General features: G+C 35.7%; 4 protein-coding genes across 4 annotated transcripts; all 4 read right to left on the bottom strand.

The window, feature by feature from the left end:
• Positions 1 to 746: 746 nt before the first annotated feature.
• Positions 747 to 3,184, bottom strand: LOC9326041 (ethylene-responsive transcription factor ESR1). Its single transcript, XM_002889932.2, has one exon. It carries the CDS (start codon positions 3,042 to 3,044, stop codon positions 2,067 to 2,069), a length of 978 nt encoding a protein of 325 aa, XP_002889978.1. The 5' UTR covers positions 3,045 to 3,184; the 3' UTR covers positions 747 to 2,066.
• Positions 3,185 to 7,356: 4,172 nt separating this feature from the next.
• LOC9328785 (plant intracellular Ras-group-related LRR protein 3) lies at positions 7,357 to 9,606 on the bottom strand. The gene is made up of 3 exons (XM_002889931.2): positions 8,873 to 9,606; positions 8,256 to 8,422; positions 7,357 to 8,172 (listed from the first exon to the last, which is right to left on the bottom strand). The coding sequence occupies exons 1-3, from the start codon at positions 9,461 to 9,463 to the stop codon at positions 7,539 to 7,541; spliced, it is 1,392 nt and encodes a 463-aa protein (XP_002889977.1). The 5' UTR covers positions 9,464 to 9,606; the 3' UTR covers positions 7,357 to 7,538.
• Positions 9,607 to 17,257: 7,651 nt separating this feature from the next.
• LOC110224590 (protein DETOXIFICATION 31) lies at positions 17,258 to 21,038 on the bottom strand. The gene is made up of 8 exons (XM_021010879.1): positions 19,980 to 21,038; positions 19,005 to 19,546; positions 18,839 to 18,925; positions 18,388 to 18,444; positions 18,064 to 18,302; positions 17,786 to 17,904; positions 17,592 to 17,678; positions 17,258 to 17,499 (listed from the first exon to the last, which is right to left on the bottom strand). The coding sequence occupies exons 1-8, from the start codon at positions 20,343 to 20,345 to the stop codon at positions 17,431 to 17,433; spliced, it is 1,566 nt and encodes a 521-aa protein (XP_020866538.1). The 5' UTR covers positions 20,346 to 21,038; the 3' UTR covers positions 17,258 to 17,430.
• A 780-nt stretch (positions 21,039 to 21,818) lies between these two features.
• Positions 21,819 to 24,108, bottom strand: LOC110225412 (high affinity nitrate transporter 2.5). Its single transcript, XM_021015101.1, has 3 exons — positions 23,275 to 24,108; positions 22,486 to 22,961; positions 21,819 to 22,400 (listed from the first exon to the last, which is right to left on the bottom strand). Exons 1-3 carry the CDS (start codon positions 23,962 to 23,964, stop codon positions 22,058 to 22,060), a joined length of 1,509 nt encoding a protein of 502 aa, XP_020870760.1. The 5' UTR covers positions 23,965 to 24,108; the 3' UTR covers positions 21,819 to 22,057.
• Between the last annotated feature and the right edge of the window lie 1,662 nt (positions 24,109 to 25,770).

Here is a 25,770-nt window from a genome sequence, read left to right as displayed (position 1 = left end):
TCAGTATCGTAAATTAGATGATGATGATGTTTTTAGTTCACACAACTAGCTGACGTAGATAAAGATAATAGGGCGTCGAGCTGCGGAAAACAGCAATTCAAGTACAAAGACCAAGAATGCCACTTTGCAGATGTGAATCTTATTATGGGCCTACAATTTAGGCTTGAAATTGGGCCTAAACATTTTCCCCTCTACATTGTGGAGAGAATATTTGTTGATGCTCGCTTTTTTTTTTAATACGTCTTGATTTATTATTAATTGCAAATTATGAGAACTGTTACATAGACGATTCTACAATTGACAATTTCTTCCGATTTTTATTAGATCTACGACAGGCAACACTTCCTTTTTCATGCTCTTGATGGACACTTTCAATGATACACGACTTGACGATACTTCTCTCATTGCATAGAATCCTGGCGAACGGCTACACTTTCCTCTCTGCGTAGAATCTTAGCGAACGGCTATAATTGTACTTCGCTGGAGATCTCTTGCACACTTGCCTCGATTAATCTGCAAATATGTTAATAAATCGCAGTATCTAAGACTCAAACCCCAGACCTCTTGGTGTAAAAGCATTAATTAACCATTGATCAACCATTGGGCCAAGGGGGATTCCACTGTTGTTGCTCGCTTAGCCTGGAGTTTTTTTTTTTTTTTTTTTGGTAAAAGGCTTATGGTAAATGATGAGATTATTTTTTTGTTGGATATTTTCCAACTTCTTGTTAGCTAGTATACATTGGTATCTATAGTTGCCTAACGAATATTAACTTAAGTGTTCTACGAATACCTATAAACCCTAGCCTTGCGCCTTTATCTCGAGACAATTTGACCTTCACCCTTTAATTATTTATGCCCTAGTATGATTTCACTTTAATTCGTTGAGATTTATAAAGTTAGCACCCAACAGTAATTTCTAAGTTGTCTAGTTATATGAGACATTAAATTGAATTACAAATATATGATTAGTGTACTTGTGTGTGTCGATAATAAAGAGATTGAGACCATTTTTCGTAAAGTGCATATATATCATGATGTTTTGTAATATGAACAAACGTTCATTTTGTTTGGTACCATTTTTGTTGTTTTCGTATACTACTAATTTTCATCCATATATGTGAATGTTGCATCGAGCAATAACCACGAAACATACGGAATTGCAAACATGTGTAGTGTCAGTGAGTACATTTTGATACCAAAAAAACGCATCTCCGTAGATTTTTTTTGCATTTCATCAAATTCACAATGAATTGAAACTCATTCCGAATATATTTTAGTTTATTCTTCGAAATTCAGTACTGTTTTATCAACGTGTGTGAAAATTTGTATAATGATCAAATCATCTGAATTATTTTGATATCAATCAATATTTAAAGTTCTTGACCTTTATTATTTAGTAATTAGTAGTTTAGCTTTTCCTTTGGTGATAGAATGAAGAGAGCACGAAAAGATGGAGAAGACAGAGACAAACACTGCCTTTTGTACGTACGAAAGTCCACTTTTCAGACTACAAACAAATAAGTTAGAATTTAATGTAAGGATATCACTTTTTTCATCTGCAGATTCACTTTAAATAGGTCGATGCCCACATTGCTGAACAAAGAAATTTTTCTACATTTTACTAACCTCTTATCATATTTGCTATTATGATTTACGAGTAAGTTAGAGGCTTTAAGCTGGTTAACAAGTTTTGATTATAAATTAGGATACAACTTAAATCATTAACCGTGTAATGAGTATATATTCTACATTTTTTTACTTTAATTTTTTTTTTTGTAACATCAGTTTCATTGTCCTTGTCCATTTCAAACTTGTAATCTCAATAACGTTTTCCTTTTTATAACACAGTAATACACACGCACGAAGACCAGAAGAATAATAAACTTGCGATAGCCCTAAACATAAACTTAAATTCGAAAGCTTTAATTATAAAATAACAACTTAAAATCTATAGCAAATTCATCTTAAACATATTTTTAGTTAATATCCAACATTGGGAAAGGAAGAAATCTTTAAACTATGTAGATAGTACCAAGACGCAAAACATAATCATGATGAAGATCTAGCTATCCCCACGATCTCCGGCAAGTACAGCCTAACTGAGTTCCGTACATCAACATTTCTTGATACCCCCACTCGTTTGAACCACCGTCTGCGGCGGCGCTTACGCCGTCGAAATAACCGGAGTCATTAGCTTGGAAATTCCCGAAGCGATCTAGTTTCGACGATAGGGACTCCTTCGTGTCTTGAAACATATTGTCAGAGTAGAGAGTGAGAGCAGAGAAATCACCAGAGTTATGAGTATGGCTGGTCACCGGCGGTGGTGTTGGTGGCGGAGGAGTGCCGCGATTCTTCTTCAAGAACTCTTGAACGACCTCTTGTAAAAGACCAGAATCAGAAGATTCTTCCGGGAAAAACGACTCGTTGTTTTCGTTGTCGGAAGATGAAAAGCATGCCGTCTTCGGTGCTGAGTAAGAAGAAGATGAAACATTGAAAGAGTTATACGGAGTCGTTTTACGAGAGGAACACGAGGCGTCACGTAAGAAGATAGACTGTGTATTAATCCTCTGCGCTGCCGGTGCACCGAAAAAGTCCTGGGTAGAGAGATCTAACGGTAGAGAAGGAAGAGGACAACGGGGGGACGACAGAGATTTCTTGGTAGAAAAGGAAAACCTTGGCTCAGGCATAATAACAGCTGTCGGATAAGCAAAATTGGTACGAGCCTTAGCTCCACGAAAGGCACGAGCCGCAGAGTCGTAAGCACAAGCGGCTTGCTCCGCCGTGTCGAATGTTCCGAGCCACCGTCTTTCCTTTGACATTGGGTCACGTATCTCAGCCGCATATCGTCCCCACGGCCTCCGGCGTACGCCGCGGTACCTCGTCGTGCTGCTGCCAACTCCGGCGATGGTTACTGTGGTATCTTTTGAAGACGGTTTGCGGTTGCGGCTAACTGGTGAAGCTGTAGCATCAGTGAAGTTTTTCGTGAAAGGATTTGGGTCGGGTGAGTGGCTAGATTCGGTGAAGTTCCTTAGGGCTTCTTCCATTTTTTGGTTTCTAGGGTTTGGTTTTAGGACAAAAGTAAGGAGAAATGTGTGGTGAAAGATTTTGGTGGTTGGTACCTTGAAAGAGATGGAGCTTCTTCTATCTATTTATAGGTACATAAATTGTATATTATTTAATTTTCTGAACTTATAAATATATGGTGAAGAGTATAACGTATCTCTTGCAGACTTACAAAAATTTGAAGTTAAAACTTGATTTGATTAATACTGGTAAACTGATAATACTTACTTTATTTATTTATTAATTAATCTTTGTCAAAATAAGGTTTCAGTTTCACTCACATTCAATTTACTTGCTATCTCGTTCATCATATATATAAAAGTATGGGGTAAATGTTTAAATATTTGGTCTAGACGTTAGTGTTTTTGTTTGATGATGATGCAAGTGGCAAGTTAAAACCACGTTGTTATTGCTTTTTTAATTAAAACGTTAAAAATCAACCGACAGTATTTTCACACATGCTTAACATATTTACATTATTTCAGTATGATTAGTAAAGGGGAATTCCATCATTCGGAACAATACCAATTAGAACCAATTAGAACAATACCAACTCGGAACAATACCAATTCCTTCAAAAGTATCTCTTTCTTTAATGTTAGTATTTTTTTTTTTTTTGAGCAAATCTTTAATGTTAGTATATGATGATTTAAAGTTTATAACATACACCAATCGGTGATATCGAAAAGAAAATAAATGATTTTGTAAAAGTAGAGAAAAAGTATGGAACAAAAGATATGCATAGCAACATGACTTCAGTGTATATCTGACATGTGTGTATTATTGTACGAAGAGGACATTTCAGGTTTGTCTAATCGTATGTATGAGACATATATGTATTTCATGTATCAGAATTCAAAAGCTTGCTTTTTATTTATTGCTTCTGTCGTGAAATCATTTCATATATATCTTCCGATTCTTCACGTTACAGTCTATTTAAAACACCAGCGTTGAAATATTGTTAATTTTAAAAGTCCTGTGTGCATTGTCATAATATGAACTTAAACTGCTAACATTTTGTCTAATGTTGAAATGTTACAACTCTAGGTTAAACCGTAGGCAAGATCTTATATTACCAAAATAACAACAGTATCTATGGTTGACATAAGATTTTGTCTGGGGGTAGGTTGAGTTAATAAATTCAATAATAATTGTTATATTAATTATTACTATGTGGTAAAAACAACAAAAGAGTCTATTGGAGAACTTCAAAAAAAAAAAAAAAATGAGAAATTCTTCAAAATTTGGGGAACTAAAGACATTTGGTTTCCAGCTCAGTCCTAAGCAAATGTCTTTGTGATTTCCGATGTCACAAAGTCAATTATTACGATATCTCGTGGTCTGAGTTAAGGTAATTAGATTATGATCCATTTCTTTAGTATATATCGACTTTCGATTAGGGGTGGACATATGAATTATACCCAACCTAATCAAGTAAAAGTGAAAGCCTAACCGAACCAATTGTTTTTACTCAAACCGTTCTCAATCTACATATCTCACAACCAAACCAATCAAACTTAACATGACTTTAGTTCAACCAACTATTAAACTCAACAAAATAATCAAAATTTATCTAAATTTTATATGTAAATATAAAAAAATTAGTAAATACTGTAGTATACAGTCAATTTTTTATTATAAATTATTAATTTTCTGAAGTAAAATTATGAACTGTTTTTATGTTGTTTGTATTTTTCGTTAACTAACCAAAATGTTTATAAATCTGTAGACATGGAAAAAGATGCATTCACCAATGGGATTGAGAATCGTTGCTTCACCACTATTTAATCGCCTTCTATTAATGAAAATTTTATAAACCTCTCTATTTATAATTGCTGCTCTTTCTAAATTTTTCTTGTTAAAAGTGTTAGCTTTATAGCATAAAGTATTTTGGCATAAATGACTATAGTATAGTAAGTATTCAAAAGTTTGATTTGATAGATTTTGAAAGACGGAGTAAATGGTGTGGTCGAGAAAAAGGAGCTATTGCAACGACAAAGAAAAGAGTGTCAAATACCAAACTCCAAAATTCCATCAATCATTTTTATCCCTTGGAAAAAAAGACTTCACTTCCTCGACTTATCATTCTTCCAAGAACAATAATTTTTGCCTAAAAAAAGAAGTAAATTATTAACCAAACGAATAATGATCTTTCATCAACATCAAAAAGAATTCTAACTCAAATTCTGAGTTCAATCAATCAAGCTCCTTGCCTTTATATAAAAAAAAAAATCCTTCCATTACTAATAAATACTCTTTCAATAAATTTTTAGTGTTTTGGATTTATTTCACAAAAAATAATTTTTTAGATTTTTTCTTTATTTTTAATTAATAGGATAGAAAAACAAATCCCGTTAAAAGTGAGTGACCTTTTGGGACATAAGAAAAGATCATTCTCATCATTCTGCCTCCTATGATGTGGACCCTGGGCACCCATGCGTTACATAATTATTACTCTGTGATTTGACTATCTATTTTAAAAATTTATAATTCATTGCTTAGTAGTAGTATTTTTTTATTCTCTCAAATATATTAAGAAATTTTGGCCAAGTATCATTAAATGCATCCACATTCTTCGGTAAATTATACTACTCTCTCTATTCCTTAAAAATTGATCTTTTAGCTTTTGTTGTTTGTTTCACAAAGATTGATTTTCTAGCATTTTTATTTTATTTTTATTGATTTATAATAATAAATTGTAAACTTCAAAGTACAATGATTATAAATTATTAACTTTCTTAGACTATTATTGGTTGATAATTATTAAAATTATTTTTGATTAAAAACAATGTGAAAATGATTAAACAATGATTGAATTCTTAATATGTGTGAAAACTCCAAAACATCAAACTATTAGGAACAGAGGGAATACTAGTATAGATTTCGGATTAAAAATGAAACTTCTGGATTATTGGAAAATTTGGTATAAAGGTGCTTATTATATAAGCTTACGTTTTGTTTAGACTTTAGACTATTGAGAAGATAGACCAAACTTACTGATTGAAGAGTGAGTGATTACACTAGAGATGGGTCCTAATCTATATATATTAACTAAGACATTGATTATGGTGCTTATTATTAGCTCACTTTTCAACACCAAATTATAAGCTTACTTTTCAACACCAAATTACGTATGAATACGAAAAAGAAAAAGAAAAAAAAACTGATCCGCTGTAACTAGTAGTATTTCATTTTGAAGTAATAACAATAATAATAAGAAAAAGATCAGGAAAAATAAGAGAGAGATGAGATGAGCAAAACGATCTGCCAAACTCAGAGTAAGATCAGTAGTACTTTTTGGTTCTGATCAAATTGTCTCCTAATCTCTCTACCTCTAATACCTTAGGGTCAGATTCATATGAATGCATATACAATGTAACCCCCATTAAAACCATTAGCAAACAAGAAACTGGCAGATAATAAATGACAACTCTTATTATTACTCTTTTCTTAATTTTATTATATATTATTGGTGCATTAATTTAGAAACCCTAGTCCCAAGATCCATCATTCCTTTTTTCTGTAACTAGATGTTCTTCTACAGCTTTTGTCCCACAAGTGTCTTTGGAATAAATTTAATTTTTTATTTTTAACCTATATGCCTCTATAATTTTTTATTACACTTGTAACTAAATTATTGAATGTTCAATTTTTTTTCTTCTAGTTATATGTGTTCATCCGAGATTTGATAGGACTATACCCTTTAAGGAAAAAACGTTCTTCACAAAACCATTTCTCTCATATTTTATCTTTTTTTCTTCGTAAAATATTCATAGGCGATAGTAGGCCTGGACTTTCGGTTATCCGTTCGGTTATCGGTTGGGTCCATTCGGTTTTCGGTTCTTTCGGTTCTAAAATTTAGTATCCATTCGAATATTTTGAAATTTCGGTTCGGTTTCAGTTTGGTTCCGGTTCTTTCGGTTTTAAAATTTAGTATCTATTCGGTTATTTTGCTTAAGATATTTTCGGATATTTCGGTTATTTTTGAGTATTTTCGAATATTTTTGGATATTTTTCAGTTATTTTTGAGTATTTTTACTATTTTATAGATTTTTCAAGTATTTTTGATTATTTGGTCTATAAATAACTAATTATTTTGAAAATATAATTGTATTTCGGGTATTTCGATTACCCGAAATATTTCGGTTCGGTACCGATTCGGTTACGGTTATTTCGGTTATCAAATTTAGTATCCATTTGGTTATTTTCAAATTTTCGGTTCGGTTTTTTTTTGCTTCGGTTTCGGTTCGATACATTCGGTTCGGTTTAAAAGCCCACCCCTAGGCGATAGGATAGGCACATTAAAGGGCTCATTATTAATGTAACCAAACATAATCCGGAAATGGGCTTAAGATTGGTTATTAAGGGCCCATTTAGAGACAGTAAAGTCTTAACGCCCAAAACTACAGAGTACAGACTCTTTCTACTAAAATCAAAGCTAGATATAGCAAAGCCAACAAAAGAATTTAAAAAATTCAGAGTTGTTCATCCAAAAATGAGTCTTTAGGCTTCTTAGCTGCACCACCATGAGTACCTCCAGAAAAAAGGCTAGTAACAATGGAGCTTCCCCATGAGAGCCAACCTGTTGCTCCTCGTTGCTTTTCAGCTTCAATCACACTCCTCAATTGCTCTTCCTCTACCATCTCTTCCCATCTCTTCCTCATGAACTCTCGAACGGCTTCAGCGCTTTGGTTAACCATCTCTTGTGGAGGAAACTCCAATGGGTTCTGGTCCAAGTTCAGTTTCTCCAGCTTCTCCAATCTGAAAAACGAGTTAGGCAAGACTCTGATCTGGTTGTTGCTGAGATCTAGCTCCCTCAAGTTAGCTAAATCTGAGATTGTGTCAGGAAGTTCGGTCAAGTCGCTGAAGTTGCTGCTCAAGTTCATGACTTCAAGGCTTGTGAGTCTCCCTATAGCGATTGGAAGGCCGTGGATTTCGTTCATGTGTGCGTCTATATACCTTAGAGAACGCATCTCACACATGGAATTGGGGAAGAAACGGATTTTGTTCAGCTGGATTGATAGCCTTTCGAGATTGAGTAATCCGTATCCGATGTTTGCAGGCAAAGAAGTCAAGTTGTTGAAGCTGGCATCTAACTCGACTAGTGACCTAATCAGACGAATATATCTCTGTTCAGAATTGGATAATAGGCAAACTGAAACGAAACATGAACAAACGTACGAACACAAAACCTGCACTGTGCAATGCTTTCTGGGAGTGAAGTTAGCTTGTTGCCCGTTACATTTAAGATCCTCAGATTAAGTAACATTCCGATAGAGTCGGGAAGAGACACGAGACGGTTTGAAGATAAATCTAGCTCCTCCAGTTTCTCAAGTCCTGAGATTGTATCAGGTAGGAACTGCAAAAGGAAAAAAACAGCTTTGGTTATTACTAGAGACAACAAAACGAACTAATTCCGATCAAGATCCCGTCATGTTTAGCTCAAAGTTCACAACAGCAGATAACTAATACTAATCACTAAAAGAAAAAAGATTCACAGATTTCTAAAGTCTGGAAAGACAAACAACTGGATCACCAAAATCATGAGTCATCCTGCAACTCTAAAGATGATCATCGATTCAATAGTCTAAAGCCAGTCTACATTACTCAAATTCCAAATTCCACAACTTAAGACATTCAAAGTTTCGTGCTTTTTTACAACCTCTACGAATCAGAGAACTCGTTGAGATTCATGAGGTCTTTGAAGCTATAATCGAAAGTAATCTTATGAGTTCTAACAAAAAGGCCAAATTTTTGACACTGCACACGAACATTCATAAGGAGCTGATTCAAATTCTCGGTGAATTACCTTGAGATTGTTACGAGAGAGATTCAGTGAAACCAAACCAACGATTTTCCCTAAAGCATCAGGAAGAAGCTTAAGCTCACGATCAGAGAGATCAATCCTCTCAACAACCCCACCATCTTCAACTTCCTTAATCACCGCTAAAACCTCCTCATTCACTTCATCTCCACCGCTCAATGATTCAACCGCCGAAGCATAAACCCTACACAGCTGCTCTTCCAAATCCCTCAATTGCTTCTCGTATCCTTCATGAACTTCCTCTAACCTCACCACCGTAACGTAAACCTGCTCTTCCTTAGCCGCATCCTCCGGAGACAACGAATCATTCTCTCGGATCTCAGCGATCTTGGACCGAGCAGAAGAGACAGCTAAAGGATCAGGTCGTGGCCCAAGAGAGCCGAATACGTAAAGGGTCTGTGTGATTGTACTGGGAATTGATTCAATCAACGAGGAGATTACATATGGATTGGTGAGAAGGGGATAACGATTCGCTAGAGATTGCTGAATCGTCGGAGACGGTGGCGCGTGAGAAGCAGGATCGGAATGGTGGAGGACGTAGGAGAGCAAAGGGAAGATCTCTAGATCATGATCCATGTTCTACGAGATTGAAGATGAGAGCTTTTGAGATATGTGAAACAGAGTGAAGAAGAAGAAGAAGAAGAAGTGAATTATATCATAACATTAATATTTTAAAATTGGTAAGAAATATTTTTCAATAATTAAGATAATGTGGTACATTTTGCAAGATTTCCATGTGCAAACTTAAAAGATAATTACAATGAAAATATTTGTTTTAAAAAAATTGGTTGATAAATCATATAAAATTAGGTAGAGATAATGATTAAATATTTTTACGAATATTGTTTCCTAAAATTTCCAAATATATTTAGTTTATTTTATATTTCATCCCTTGTTGCTAGATTTTTATTCTTATTGTATCTTTTTTTTTTAATGTTAAAATATCGAATCTTAAACCAAAACCAGCAGAATTTGCCCAAAGAAAAAAAAAAACCAAAACCAGCAGAATTGTTTTAAGGCTTTATTTGGTTTGACTAAAAAACCGGAACTGGATAATTTAACCGACTTTTCTTTCTTAAGGCCTACTAGGATCGGATCTGCGGTCCACCGCAGAAAAATATTGATTTACGTACGTCGATTTTAATATTGTGCATGTTTTTAATAGAACGAATCGTGTAGTGTACTTATAAATATTCTTAATAACAAATTGTAAAGAAAATATTAAATTGTTTATAATTAAACCAATCATATTAATTATGATTTACAAAAATGGAATTTTGTGTTTTAGAATTCAAAAATTAGACGAATCATGGGAATTAAAGCAGTCAAAATAGGTCCAAAACCGCGGGTCGAGCTCAAAGCATCTCACTATTGAGCAGATTTGGGAAAATATATTAAACCCGCAAATAAGCGGGCCACATGGATTGATTCGCAGTGGGTCATCGGTTTTCATCCGCGGGTTGGCGGATCAACCCTCATGATAGTATTTATTGATAAAAATATAATTTATTCAACATGTGGTAGTTTAAAAACTTTTAATAAACGAAATTATAATATTTATAAATATAATGATATATAAGATTATAATCTCTAAATTTTTTCTAATTTATTTATTTCTTTAAATTTTGGTTACTCTAAAATTATTTAAACAAAATCCACGGATAACCCCGCAAATCAGCATACATTCGTGCGACAGGTTTATGTTTCATATATGCTACCCGCGGGTCATGCGGACAGACTAACTACATGTCAAAATATATTTTGCCTATTGCAAAACAGGCTTAACGGGATGAATCAACTCGTTTTGACAGCTCTAATGGATATATTATTTAGTCATACAACACAATGGAGTTTGGACATAGGAATAATAGAATATGTATCTTATTTGTTAGATGAAAAATTGAAAGGTGAACTATAATGATTAAAAAATAATTAATATTTTTCATGATTCACAAAATTTAATAAATATTTATCATCTTGTTGAATAATTCTAAAAATCATATTCAAGAAATCTTTATAATTTGAAAATTAAACTTCTTTGGTAAGCTTTAAGTATGAAAATACCATAATTTCGATTTAATCTAATTAAATTAAAATTAGTTACATATATTTCATATCTATTTAATTTACATGACCAAAATTAAAAAAAAATCTATTTAATTTATAAAATAGATGGGTTAGTTGTGATAAATTTTCTAGAAATCTCTAGAAGCAAGTAAGATATCTTTTAATTAATGATAACTGGCTAAAATAAGCAAAGTTAATGTGATGAAAAACGTTGATTATTATGGAATTAGTTCCAAAAGTATATGAACAAATATATTATACGTAATTAATGTATAATATTGTTTGGAATATGATTTTATAATTAGTTACCATAAGTACAATCAAATTTTATTTGATTTCCATAAACATTTGATTTTAGTTCGATTTTTCATTATTAATTCGAATTTGTATTCCAAAAAAATTTCAAAGATCTGATTTCAGAATTTCGGGTCAATTTTCTGATTTTGACCCGACCTATTTACATTTATACTTCTCTTAGTATAGAGATAGAGATTATTACTTTTCCCGTTTGCCGCGTAAAAACCCTAGAGATTACTGCAAAACGCTGCCTTCGAAATCGACGTTATAACCCTAAATTCCACTTTTCCTTATGAAACCCTAATTTCAATCGGTGAAAAATGACGACCAGCAGGAAGAAGACAAGAAAGCTTAGAGGACACGTATCTGCTGGACATGGTCGTGTCGGAAAGCACCGTAAGTATCCCGGAGGTCGTGGTTGTAGTTTTACTCTTGACAGAGATAAAGAAGAGAAATACTCAAACTTTCATATTATTATCTCATAGAAAAACCCTAGTACAAGCTCTCACTTTTATATAGACAGGAAGAACTATCTAGATCTTTGATGAGGTGTCAGGTGACAGCTATGACTCTAGATCCAATAGAGATGCGAATCTATTTGAGAGTAGCATTGGATGAGCTGTCTCTGTCGTCTTCTTCCCATTGCTTTGGCGTGAGCTTGCTCTGCTTTCAGTCAACATTACCGTTGGAACTTTGACTGACTGAAGATTGGACTGCTCTTGGGCTTTGTTGTTGTGAGCTGGCCCAGTTGATGATGAGGCTTTAACATTCCCCCGCAAACTCGAGGTGGGTGGATAGTTAACTCCGAGTTTGAATCTGAGGTCAAAGAAGCTGGCTTGTGGCAGAGGCTTTGTAAATATGTCAGCGAGTTGCAGTGTCCCAGGAATGTGCTTGATGACCAGTGTTCCTTTAGCTACCATCTCTCTTGAATAGTGAAAGTGAGTGGCAAAGTGTTTACTTCTTGTATGCAGAACCGGGTTTGCTGCTAAGTAGACTGCAGAAAGATTGTCACAATAAATTTCAGGAGGTTTCTCTTGTGGCAGTCCTATTTCTTGAACCAGAGCAGTGAGCCAAGACACTTCTGCAGCAGTATCTGAGAGGATTCTGTATTCAGCTTCAGTTGAAGATCTTGCTACTGAATCCTGCCGTTTTGCAGACCAGGATATGATGTTAGACCCGAGAAACGTGCAAAAACCTCCAGTAGACCTCCTTGTTTCTTTGCAACCCGCATGATCACTGTCACTATATGCTCGAAGAGTTGAATCAGTTTCTGAAGTGAGCATCAGTCCCATCTTTACTGTTCCTTTCAAGTATCTGAGAACTCTTTTCAAGAGATTGAAATCTGACACTGATGGTTTATGCATCTTCTGACAAACGAAGTTTACTGCATATTGAATATCAGGTCTTGTTAAGGTCAGGTACTGCAATTTACCTGCCAATCTTCTGAAATAGGTTGGATCTTCAAAAATTTTATCTTGATGAGGCAGTCTGTCTAGCTGAACAGGAAGTGGTGTAGGCATTGGAGCACAGTCCAACATACCTGCAGTTTGAAGAAGATCCAGAGCATATTTTTCTTGATTCATGAATAGACCTGTTGGTGTGAACTGAGCTTGAATTCCCAGAAAATACTTGAGAGGACCCATATCTTTCATCATAAACTTTTCATTCAGCTTACTTAGAAGCTTTGAAACTAGGCTTGAATCATTTCCAGTAAGAACCATATCATCCACATACATGAGCAACAACAACACACTCTGGTCTTGTTGAAAGATGAACAAAGATGGATCTCTTTGGCTGCATTTGAACCCAAACTCAATCAAATATGAACTGAATTTGTCGAACCAGGCCCTTGGTGCCTGTTTAAGGCCATAAATGGCTTTATGAAGCAAACACACATGATCTGGTTTCTCTGAATCTTCAAAGCCAGGTGGTTGCCTCATGTAAACTGTTTCCTGCAATTCCCTATGTAAAAATGCATTCTTCACATCTAACTGTTTAATATCCCATCTTTCAGTTACTGCTGTGTGTAACACCATTCTTACTGTAGCTGTCCTTACTACAGGACTATAGGTTTCCAGAAAGTCAATGCCTTCTTCCTGTTCATACCCTTTTGCTACTAATCTTGCGCAGAGTTTATCCAAAGTCCCATCAGCATTTAGTTTTGTTTTGAATATCCATCTGCAACCCAAGAGATTTATGTCTGGGGTTCTGGGAACCAGACTCCAAGTGTTGGTAGCATGACAAGTTTCTATCTCTTCTTCACAAGCTGCTATCCATCCCGGATGACTTAGAGCTTCTTGAATTGATTTTGGCTCCTCTGGTATCCCTTTTATAGTGAATAAGACATACCTAGGATTTGGTTTATGAATCCCGTGCTTCCCTCTGGTGATCATGGGATGTGTGGGTGCAGCTTGAGAAGTATCTGACTGTAAATCCTCAGAATTGACACAGCTTTGTTGTTGTGATTGTTGTTGTGGTGAGTGGTGCTCAGATTCTGTAACCTCTTGATGTGGTGGTGTCACTGTTTCTTGTTCTGTAGGAGTATACACCAACTCTTCTTCCACTGTTCTGTCTTGCAGACACTCTTCAATTCTCTGAGCTGTACCCAATGACCATGCATGTAGCAGAGGAGTAGTTGCAGCAGACAGTAGATTCTTGTAAGTATCAGTATACGGAAATCTTGTTTCATCAAAGAGGACATGTCTACTAATGTAAACTCGACCTGTTGGAGGATGAAGACATCGATACCCTTTATACTTCTCTGTATAGCCAAGGAAAACACACAGCAATGACTTGGGATCAAACTTATTTTCACTATACGGTCTTAAGTATGGATAACACGCACACCCAAAGACTCTTAGTGCAGTATAGACTGGGCGAGTACCATTCAAAACTTCAAAAGGACTCTGCATCTTTTCATGTGATGAAGTTGGCAAGAGATTACTCAAGAAATTTGCAGTAAAGACAGCATCTACCCAGAGATTTTGTGGAAGATGACTGTGAAACAACATTGACATACCTAACTCCATTATATGTCTATGCTTTCTTTCTGCAAGTCCATTTTGTTGAGGAGTATGAGGGCATGAAATGAAGTGTTGAATACCACAGACTTTGAAGTGATCCTGTAGTGGTCTATTGATAAATTCTCCTCCACCATCACTTTGAAAAATCTTGATTTTGTGATTAAACTGATTTTCCACAAGTGTTTGAAAGCTCTTAAAAACTTCAAAAACATCAGATTTCAACTTTAGAGGGAATAACCAACAAAATCTTGAGTAATTGTCTATGAATACAATGTAAAATCTGAAACCCTGAACTGAAGCGACTGGTGCAGGACCCCAAACATCACAATGTATCCTCTCAAGTGGTTGGCTTGCTTGAAACTCTGATCTTGAAAAAGGTAGCTTGCATGTCTTTCCCAACTGACACGCTTCACACATTGACTTAGTAGTCTTATTGAATGAAATAGCATTAACTGAAGATAGGTGTTGCATAACTTGATGATGAGGATGCCCCAATCTCTTGTGCCAAATTACATCACTGGTAGTCTGTTGTCTGGATGAATAGAACGCCAAGAATTGAGGATTCTCCAACTTATACAAGCCTTTAATTTTGCTTCCCTGACTTAGAACTTGATTTGTCACTTTGTCCTTAACACACACAGATTCAGAGTCAAACTCAAACTTACAGGGATAATCATCTGTCAACTTAGACACTGACAATAAAGATTTTGCTATTTCTGGACATACTAACACATCCTTAAGAGGTAAAGTGCCAGTGATACCTGTTGATCCAACATGAGTGATAGGCAAAAAGTCACCATTCCCCACTATGACAGCTTCTGTTCCATCATATGGCTGACTAACATTCAGATTTGCAGGAGTATTCGTGATGTGGTGAGTTGCTGCTGAGTCAGGATACCAGCCTCCTCCAGGATACTGAGGTGAATCATTCAGTTTCATAGCCGCCATTGCTTGAGGAAAGGTCTCTACTTCAGTCTGAAAATTTTCATCGAACCTCTTATAGCACTTATAAGCAGCATGACCGTATTTTCCGCATATCTGGCAAGTTGGACGTTGATCATTGGCTCCATAATTGTTTTTGTTGCTTCCTTGACCAAATTGTTGCGGAAAGCCTCGGCCTTGAGTGGTATAGGAGCTGCGACCTCGTGAACCACCCCTGTTTTGACCTCTTCCTCTACCAGAGTAGCCTCCTTAGCAGTATAGAAAGCTTTGTGTGAGTTTTCTTCCATAGTAGTATAGAAGGCTTGATGAGGATTCACTTCTGGTGGAGTTTCATACTTCTGCAGCTTGTCATCAAAGTTGGTGAGCTTGTAAAGCACATCTTCGAAACTAGGACTTGTTGGAAGATCCATCGATTCCTCAATAACTGTGACTATAGACTCATATTCCCTACCAACACCAGACAAGACACCATAGATTTTCTCTTGTTCAGAAATAGGAGCACCAATCGAGTCTAGTTGATCACAGAGTGCTTTGATTTCTGACAAGTACTGAGCCAGAGATCTGGTTCCTTTAGTGGTAGTCTGAATCTTCCTCTGAATGTCAAGTTTTCTAGTAGCTGAAACCCGGTTATACTTCTTAGCGAGATAAAACCATACCTCCTGCGAAGAATCGAGACCGTAGACACTTTTGAGAGTGTCTTCAGACAGAGATCCAAAGATCCACGCCATAATGAGTTGATCGGTCTGCATCCATTTGAGAAACTCTGGATTGTTGGCCTCTGTGACTTGTTCTCCATTTCTGACAACCACCGTAGGAGGAGGACGAGCCAAAGCACCTGTGACATAGCCCAGAAGCAACTGACTGTTGAGAAACTGCTCAAACTGAAGTTTCCAAGACAAGTAATTTGTATCATTTAGCTTGAGTGTGACACACTGAGAAATAGAAAGAGTAGCTGTAGTGACAGCAGAAGGTTGTGCCGCCATGGCTCTGATACCATGTAGTTTTACTCTTGACAGAGATAAAGAAGAGAAATACTCAAACTTTCATATTATTATCTCATAGAAAAACCCTAGTACAAGCTCTCACTTTTATATAGACAGGAAGAACTATCTAGATCTTTGATGAGGTGTCAGGTGACAGCTATGACTCTAGATCCAATAGAGATGCGAATCTATTTGAGAGTAGCATTGGATGAGCTGTCTCTGTCGTCTTCTTCCCATTGCTTTGGCGTGAGCTTGCTCTGCTTTCAGTCAACATTACCGTTGGAACTTTGACTGACTGAAGATTGGACTGCTCTTGGGCTTTGTTGTTGTGAGCTGGCCCAGTTGATGATGAGGCTTTAACAGTGGTAACGCCGGAGGTATGCATCATCACCGTATCCTCTTTGACAAGTATCATCCTGGATATTTTGGTAAAGTTGGTATGAGGTATTTCCACAAGCTCAGGAACAAGTTTTACTGCCCGATCGTCAATCTCGACAAGCTTTGGTCGATGGTTCCCCAGGACGTTAAGGATAAAGCAACGAACGACAATGTGCCTATGATTGATGTTACTCAATTTGGGTATTTTAAGGTTTTAGGTAAAGGTTTCTTGCCGGAGAATAAACCTGTTGTTGTCAAGGCTAAGCTTGTGTCGAAGACAGCTGAAAAAATAATTAAAGAAGCTGGTGGTGCTGTTGTCCTCACTGCTTAGATATGTATTATGTTTATTCAAACAATTTGACGAGTTTTAATGAATTTATAGATTTCGTTTAGTCGTTTATCTTATGATATTTGTGTTGCTTAAAACCGTGCTTGATAGGTTAGGTTTTGATTTTAATGTTGAATCTTTCTGGAATATGCATGTGTTATAAGATCATGATCACTCTTGCTCAGCTTATGTTTGAAAGTTAGATATACTTTTGGTTTTTGGGGTTTATTGCTTGTCTTGATTAGTCTTCTCGGGTCTTGGGACGTTTGAGTCTATACTCAGCAACTTCTGTCGTGTCCGAGAGATTAGTATTCCACTGATTTGATAAATATAATTTTCATTAAGACTCCAATTCTCAAAAGTCAAGATGTTTATAGATAACATATCTTGTCGTCAGCGTTTGATGACATAACAAGTTACAGCTTTTTTTTAGAAAGAGATCAGAACCAAATTGCCTTTAAGGTTCTCGTATACAAAAATGTGATTTGAAAAACTCCTTAACATGTCTTTTGAGTAAAACTCGTTTTAGTTCAAAAGAGTCTCTTTCTCTGCTATTCCTCCCCATTCTCTTATCCTTTCCTCTGCCATTGCAGCCTACAAATATATAATTCAACAGATTATATTAACAACTGATCAGTGAGCCAGATCTTGTTGATTCGGTCTTATAAAGTGTTTTGGTTTCTTACCTCTTTCTCCCAATTGGTTTTGCAGATCATCCAAGTCAGGACTATCGATTGAACAAAAGTTCCCGTCATCATCCCCCACCAAATTCCCTGATCAATATAGGTTTCCACAACATCAAAAACTCCAATCTTTCGTCATTCCTTAACTAATCAACAAGGGGTTTAACTTTAAGATAAAAAGCTGTGAATTTCATTACCATTACTCCATATTCAAGCTTAAATCCCAACAATAGACCAAATGGGACTCCGAACAAGTAGTAGCATGCTATGTTCACATACGCTACAACCGCTTGCCATCCCGCTCCCACAGCCACTCCTGCGTAATCAAAATTTATCATAATAACACATCATCAGATCAAACTCGATACAAACTAACATATAATTAAGTGTCATAAACCATTATAATATCCAATCGGTTTTAAGTTGGAAGTTTATGTACAACTATATTATATTGGAGTCCACTAACAAATATTACCAGACAATACGGGTTGAACATTGTTGATGACAATGCAGAAGGCAAGCATTGGCGTGAGTTCTCTAACCACATTTCTAACGACTTCATCTTCCACAAACAAAACCGGGTACTCGTTTCGGAAGAATAGTAGGCCAGCCGCTATAACCATCCCGATCGTTGTCGATAATATCACCGCCACAACTAGAGAAAACTTAGCCGTTCTTGGGTGGCTAGCTCCAAGCTCATTTGACACTCTCACACTGCCAACAAAAATGTATTATTAGCTTGGCACTTGTGAGATGTGTAAATTTTGTAAAGAGTTAGTTTCCACACGCTTGAATTTACCTTACTGCTGCGTTTGTCCCAACTGAAACCATAGCTGCCCATCCCAAAATGTTCATGCTTCACATTCCACACACCATTAAGGACAACAAATAATTAGATGATGCTTTGCAAATTTGCAATAATGGAAGTACTCAATATTTTGAATTTTTAATACATTATTATAAAACCCTATACTATCTTTAAAAGTTAAAACGGTCCGTCACACTAGGCAGGCCAGCAACATAGATTAAAAATCTTTGAAAGATTTAAATATATTATCGACTATTAGGCTTTTCTTGCCACAAAAGACAAAATAAGAGACTACTACGCACGTTGGGTCTAGTCTTATTCAGAGAATCTCTATGATTATATAAATAAATGAATCAAATAAGAAATCATGTAAACCTTAAATGTTGTGAAGATGTTAATTAATTTAAGAGAAGTGTCTATCTTAAGAGATAATAAATTTTACCATATGGAGAGTGCAGCTACGGAGACTTCAGCATTCTTCAAATATCCGGCAAATAATACGAGTGCCATAAAATACCAAATCTCCAAACTACAATAGTAAATAAATTATATTTAAAATATGAATTAAGGGGATTATATTGGATCAAAAGAAAAATGTTTGCACTCACCAGAGCATGACAGCAGAAGCCAAAGACAATTTAACAAACCCCCACAAATTGTGAAAAGCCTCCCACGTAAATCCAGACCAAGCCTCTCCACACGTACCATTAAAGATATACACAAGTTGTGCCACAACGATGAACCACCACGACGTGTTAAGCACTAAAGCTAAACCAGGAAGTCCCCAATGGAACTTAGACATGACTAGCCACGTGAGGAAACTATGGATCACAAGAACCACACCGGAGATTCCTGCCATAACCATGATCTTGCTTTGCGATTGCAAAAACTTTGCCGATGGAAAGTTGATAGCGTATGCAAAGATTTGTGGGATCATGTAAATGGAGAATATCCCTGCCGTGGCCGAGATTGCAGCGGTTTGACCTATAAAGGTTAGGATTGGAGCCGCAAAGATATAGATTAGAGAAAGGAAGAGAGCGGTTATGCTTAGAATAACCCACGAGCGTTGTAAGTAAACGCCGAGCATTGATACTTTCCCTGCTCCAAACGCTTGTCCGCATAGCGTTTCCAACGCACTTCCCATTCCAAGCTAATGGCACCATACATAAAAATCAAAGCCGTAAGAACTTTTAAATTTTGCATATAAACTATAGTAATCGATTACACTAGTTTTTTATATAGTACGGCTAATATACAACAAATGATAGGTTGTTATATAGATTGTAACTTTTTTCATCGTTAAGTTCATAGATCGATTGTAAATTCTTAAAACTTTGAAATTTAATTTAAAAGTATAATAACTAATTTAGTCTAGTCGATAAAGAGATGCGATATTTTTTTTTATATATGATTGTAATAAAACTATGTATATCACAATATTTGAAGGATTTTCCAGCATCTGTGCAGTAAATTAAATAATTGTTGGTCCTTAAACATGCAAAAGATTTGTCAATATACTATATATATAAAAAAATAGGATGGGAAAAATGTGGTCAGGGGAGATATATCAATGTAAAACGTACCATGATACCAAAGGAGAAGCCGGCAATGACGGAGTTCTCAATGGAGACGGCGGCAAGAGCAATAGTGCTAATATGTCCGGCGAAAACTTGAGTGACGGCTCCGAGAGAGTACTGGCTCATCGATGTAAAAATGGCAGGGCCTGCTAGTTTCCATAGCTTTTTAGACTCAATTCTAAACTCTCTGACAAAGTCTACGACGCCGGAGATTGGAGGGATATCGACGGCGGTAGAGGAGAAGGAGACAAGAGAAGATGCTCTGCTTCCGACTCCAAGATAATCCATCAATGCTTTTTGGGTCATCGGGTCGAGCTCCTCCTCCTCAGTTGACGCCAGAAACGGATCCGTGAAGTCATTATCCTTCTCCATTCTCCGACCACAAGAGAGAGAGAGAGGGAGAGAAAGAGAGTGCTTAGAGGTAACAAGAAGAATGAAATCGAGGTTCTTGCGATCTTTAGGAATCAATGGTTTATGAATTATATAGAAGTTAATAGCTAGAGTTGGGTACGTCGGAGTGTTTGGAAGAGTGGTAAAAGACAGCTTTCACACTTAAGTTTTTGTTAATCAGACAGCTTTACACCAGTTAATCCTATTGACTTAGCGTTTCACAGTAGAATTTAATATATATGTGTGTGTCTGTCCATTACTGTATAAGTATAACTGTCATGTAAAATCAACGGTGACTAATTTTGATATTTCATCGCACGACTAGGCTAAACAATACAATAAAATCAAATGCAGTTATAATTCATAAATGGTTATAAGAACATGCGACAACTCTTCAATTTGTTTTATATCTTTGACCATTCAGAGTTTTGTGTCGTGGACTCCATATGGCCTACTTCTTGCTACGTGCAAAGCAATCAATGTGGTATATTGGGAAACATGATAAAAGATTTTATTCTAATTGTCTAAAGGTAGTAAACGAAAAAGTAATAGGCCAACAAGAGACATAATGAAATGGGAATAGGCCCATAGTGGCTTTTGTTAGCCCAATAGCTGAGCGAGAAGATTACAAAGTTTTTCTTCTCTCTCAATCTGAACATATTAAAGATGTTGGGCTAAAAAGATATTTGATCTATTGAAGACTGTCAGGTTTCATGGTATTTGTCATATACCAAAGGTTTTTTTTTTTTTTTTTTTTTTTTTTTTTTTTTTATCTCATATAAAGGTGGTAACGGAAAAATTTTTGGGCCCCCCGGGGCCTTATGGAAATGGGATTGGGCCCTTATGGGTTTTTTTTGCCCCATAAGTGGGGGGGAAAATTTCCAAAGTTTTTTTTTTTTTCCATTTGGAAAAATTTAAAAAGTTGGGGTAAAAAAAATTTTTATTTTTTTAAAACCTTCCAGGTTTCTGGGATTTTTTCAATAACCAAAGTTTTTTTTTTTTTTTTTTTTTTTTTTTTTTTTTTTTTTTCATATACCAAAGTTATGTCATCTTTCAATGAACTTTTGACATAAAGACAAACCATTTTGTTTAAAATATCGTTCGTAAAGCGGAATTAATGAAATTTTTGTTTGTTTTGGCCAACAAAAAATTCTTTGTTCTTAATGATGTATTACTAAATAATAATAAGTAAATATAAAGTTGATTTCAACTAATCTCTATATTTGTTTTCAACACATTAAATATCTAATAGTGAAATAAAATACCAAGTTGTAACTATGTATTTGTCTAAGTTATTTGATGTGAAAGCGCATATGAATATCGAAACGTCGATCCATAGTTTACATTTTACAAGGTTGAATGTGTTATTGTGAATTATGAATCTAGGTTTGTACTATTGTGGTCAAATCATTATCATCACGATAAACAAAAAGATAACTAAATAAAAAAATTATGAATACCAAATGAAAATACGTTGGTTCATTTCATGGTGAACAAACATTTACAAAAGTCTTCCATACAAAGAAAGTAGTAACCAGTAGGTTTTACATAGCATACACAACTTATCACAGAATTATAAATAAAATCAAGAAATTGAGTTCTTGAAAACTCTTAGAAAAACAACAGATAAGAAGACAAAAACATACTCAACAGTCCATACATATAAACAAACAAAAAAAAAACCCATGACTTTATCAAGTTTGGGGATGAGTTGTGGCTCGACCTCTTTCGCTAACGCTGGTTTCCGCGAATTTTTGGCTTGCAAGATGTAAGTTCTTCTCTCTCTCTTCGGAGTTCCATTCGGAGAGATAATAGTCTTCTTCAGTTACATTTTTGGAAGAGGGTCCACAAAACATACCTCCCCATTGCGGAAAGTAAATCAAACATATTGGTAACGTACATGCGATTGACATAATCCCCATTAGAGTTATACCCGTCTCTCTCGAGTATGTCGATCCTTTGAAGAATATCAACTGCGTTAAGACCGCACCTACGTTGCCTCCCGCACCAGTCATTCCCGATATCACCCCAAGAGATCTACATAACCAAAACAAAAAACATTGTTGGATAATATAACCCAATCAAACAATTCAATACCAAAATATATGCAATGATTTTATACCTTCTGGAAATAAAAGGAACAACGCCAAAGGTAAGTCCACAAGCGGCTTGGACGAAGACAGAGAAGATGAGCATAACAACTATAGACCATGTCAAAGAAGAAATCATGCCAAGAAATGCGCATAACACACCTCCTAGTGTTTGCACAATCCACCAAGCCCACAACCTTCCTCTCATGCCAAAACGTCTAGCCATTAGATCAGAGAAAATTCCTCCTCCAGGTCTAGCAAAAAAATTGGCCAGTCCAAAACTCGCTGCTATAATCCCAGCTGTCTGAAGCTTTAAATGGAACCTATCGAAGAAATATTCTGCGATGATGTTGTCAATCGTAAGCTCTACTCCAAAACAATAGCCATATGCTAATGCTGTTATCCATCCCCTATAGTTTCTGACTCCATTATGGATCACTTTCCCCACATCATCTTTCTCCTTCTCTCCAGATTTATGCATAGCCCAATAATCTCCATCAGGAAGGTCCTTTTAAATTTTTTTAAAAATAAAAAAAATTAGTGACAAAATAAATGTATCCTTTTTTCAGTTCCTTGTAATAAACACTATTTAGATGATTTAAACAGTTTTTGTCCATATCCAACGAAGTTCGACCATGAGTAACCGACTAAAAGATTCTACTACATGAACCGAAACGAAACCCAAAGCGGTATCATTAGACCGATTTGTCACTACAAAGTAAATTTTACCAAAACCAAAAAATCTCGGTCAAAAATTCTCAAAACCGGATAAATTGAATAAACCGAAATAACTGAACCGGTGAGTGTGATTGGTTTGTTACCTGACCGAACAAGAGAACGGCGAAAGCAGAGAGAGTCTGAAAGAGGCCAGGGATGAAGAAAGCGATCCTCCACGCCGTGAACTTGGTGGCTCCCATATTCCGAATCAACGAGAACACGATGGGCATGATCAGCTGCGTCGCACCTCCTCCAAGGTTACCCCACCCGGCGGCGATTCCGTTAGCCGACCCAACGACGGGTCCAGAGAACATAGAGCTCATCCAGAACTGTGTCGAGACAAAAGTGGCCAGAGAGAATCCGGCGAAGAATCTCACCATGATAAACCCTATCGGAGACTTTATCCCGGAGGTGAAATAAACGGCGGGAGCGGTGGAGAGGGTTAAAGCGGCGGAGGCGAGACGTGGACCGAAAAGATCACATGCCGTGCCCATGACGATACGAGCGAAAACAGAGCCGGAAACAGAGGCGATTCCGGCGTTTCCGATATCGGTGGCGGTGAGGTTAAGGTTTTCACGGATGACAGGGAGGAGAGGTGGAGCTGCGAAAGTGGAGACGAAGCAGCAAAAGAATTGAAACCATGAGAGATGGAAAGCTCTCATGTGAGGTTTAGCGAGTGAGAATAGTCGGAAAGTTGTGGATTTGTTCTCGGCATCCACCGGAAGTGCGAATCTCCGGGGTGCGGTGGTGGTGGTGGTGGTTCCAGATTCTCCTCCTTTGCCTTCGACCTCCATTTTTGTGATCTTTGTGAAGGTTCAGAGAATTTTAGATGTTTAGGGTTTAAGGAATGAGGAATCTAAGGTTTGAGGTTATGAGTATTTATAGAGGAGGAGAGTGTTAAGGTTCTGACATTTTCATGGATGTGTGTTTTTGTGAAGCGTTGATGTCATCATTTTTATAATTTTTTTTTTGGATATTGGATGCTATATTTTTCTTTTTAATGCACTTGTAAAAAACAATCCTAGAATTCTTATATAAAGGTTTTCTGTTTTAATTTCTAGATTAAAAATAAAATATATTGGTTTAGTATGGTGTTTAGTTTTAGTTTAGATATACAAATTTTATTTTAACTGATTTAGAGTGTAAGCACCGCTCTTTCCGAAGTATTAAGAGCTGGGTGCGGATCACGGTTCACTCGTGGCAACATCGAAGATTTCTTCGTGTCTTCTTCCATTAGAGCATGCTATCTCCTTTCGTTTATTTTTTTTTATTTTTATGGGTTTTCTGTCGCGTATTGTTGTTTGCTGCATAGTTTTTGGTCTTCTCTGTTTCTTTCGTTTTATTTCCGTGATTTGTAAACTAATTTAGAGTGTAAGCACCGCTCTTTCCGAAGTATTAAGGACTGGTTTCGGATCGCGGATCACTCGTGGCAACACCGAAGGTTTCTTCGTGTCTTTATCTGTCAGTGCATGCTAGCTCCTTTCGTTAATTTTATTTCTATTTGTGGTCTTCTGTCGTATTGATGTTTGCTGTATAATTTTGGTGTTTCTTTACGTTTTATTTCCGTGGTTTGTAAAAAGTATAAATCTAGTATAAACTTTAATATTTTGACAAAAAAAATAAAAAAAATATTATAGTGTACGTAATTCAATTTTAAGATCGAAAGATTCATTTAATTAACATATCAATATAGGCAAAAAATTTGTTTGGTTTTTCTATTTTAAATAAACAATCCAAAATTCTGATTTGCGCATAATGATTTGTGAAAATATAGATCATTAAGATCAAGTTAGGGAAGGTAAGAGATGAAAAAATGAGTTTGAAATAAAGAAATTTCACAATTAATAATTTTTGAAAGTTTACAAAAACTAAACTCCCAAAGTCTTAAATAAATAACTAACAAAACAATCAATGACTATGATATTGTCATATTCGTATTGTTTCAATATTTTTTACGCGAACTAAAAGAAAATTTTGTTTCATATTTTTTAAAGAAAATTATATAGAGAAAATTTAAATATTTTATATCAGAATTGATGCTAAAATTCTAAAACAACACTTATTTATTTTCATATTGCATCCATGAAATTAATATTTGAATTTTTTATCATCATATATATAATATTTGCATAAGATGAAATAATTTAATTAGAATCTTTTAGTTCCCTTTTGTTATTGTGATTGAATGTTTATTTGAATAGCAAAAACTCAAAATAGTAGTAACATAAGTATTCAAACTATTTTTTGGGCATACTATTTACTTTTTAAAATCTTATAATAGTTATTTAGATATCAATTACCATACTTTATATATATATATATATATATATATATATATATATATATATATATACCCTAATATTTGTTTTCGAAGTCAATACTTGAGACTCGGGGATCAGTTGCTTCTTTTGGGCTCCTTAACCATGGCAAAGGTAAAGTCTTCGAAGCATTAACTTTGGCAAAGTCTTACTCTTTTTTGTTTTTTTTTTTCTTAAAACAAAGTGTTACAAAACTTCTCAACTTGTTGTTTCTTGTCTATATCGCTTGTATGAAATGATTTTTTTCAAAGAAACAAAAAGAGGGACCAATTTGATGGTTTG

Source organism: Arabidopsis lyrata, assembly GCF_000004255.2.
Source record: "Arabidopsis lyrata subsp. lyrata unplaced genomic scaffold ARALYscaffold_1, whole genome shotgun sequence".
NCBI lineage: Eukaryota > Viridiplantae > Streptophyta > Magnoliopsida > Brassicales > Brassicaceae > Arabidopsis > Arabidopsis lyrata.
Note: the sequence above shows the minus strand (reverse complement) of the source record. Positions and strands in the feature narration are given on the sequence as shown.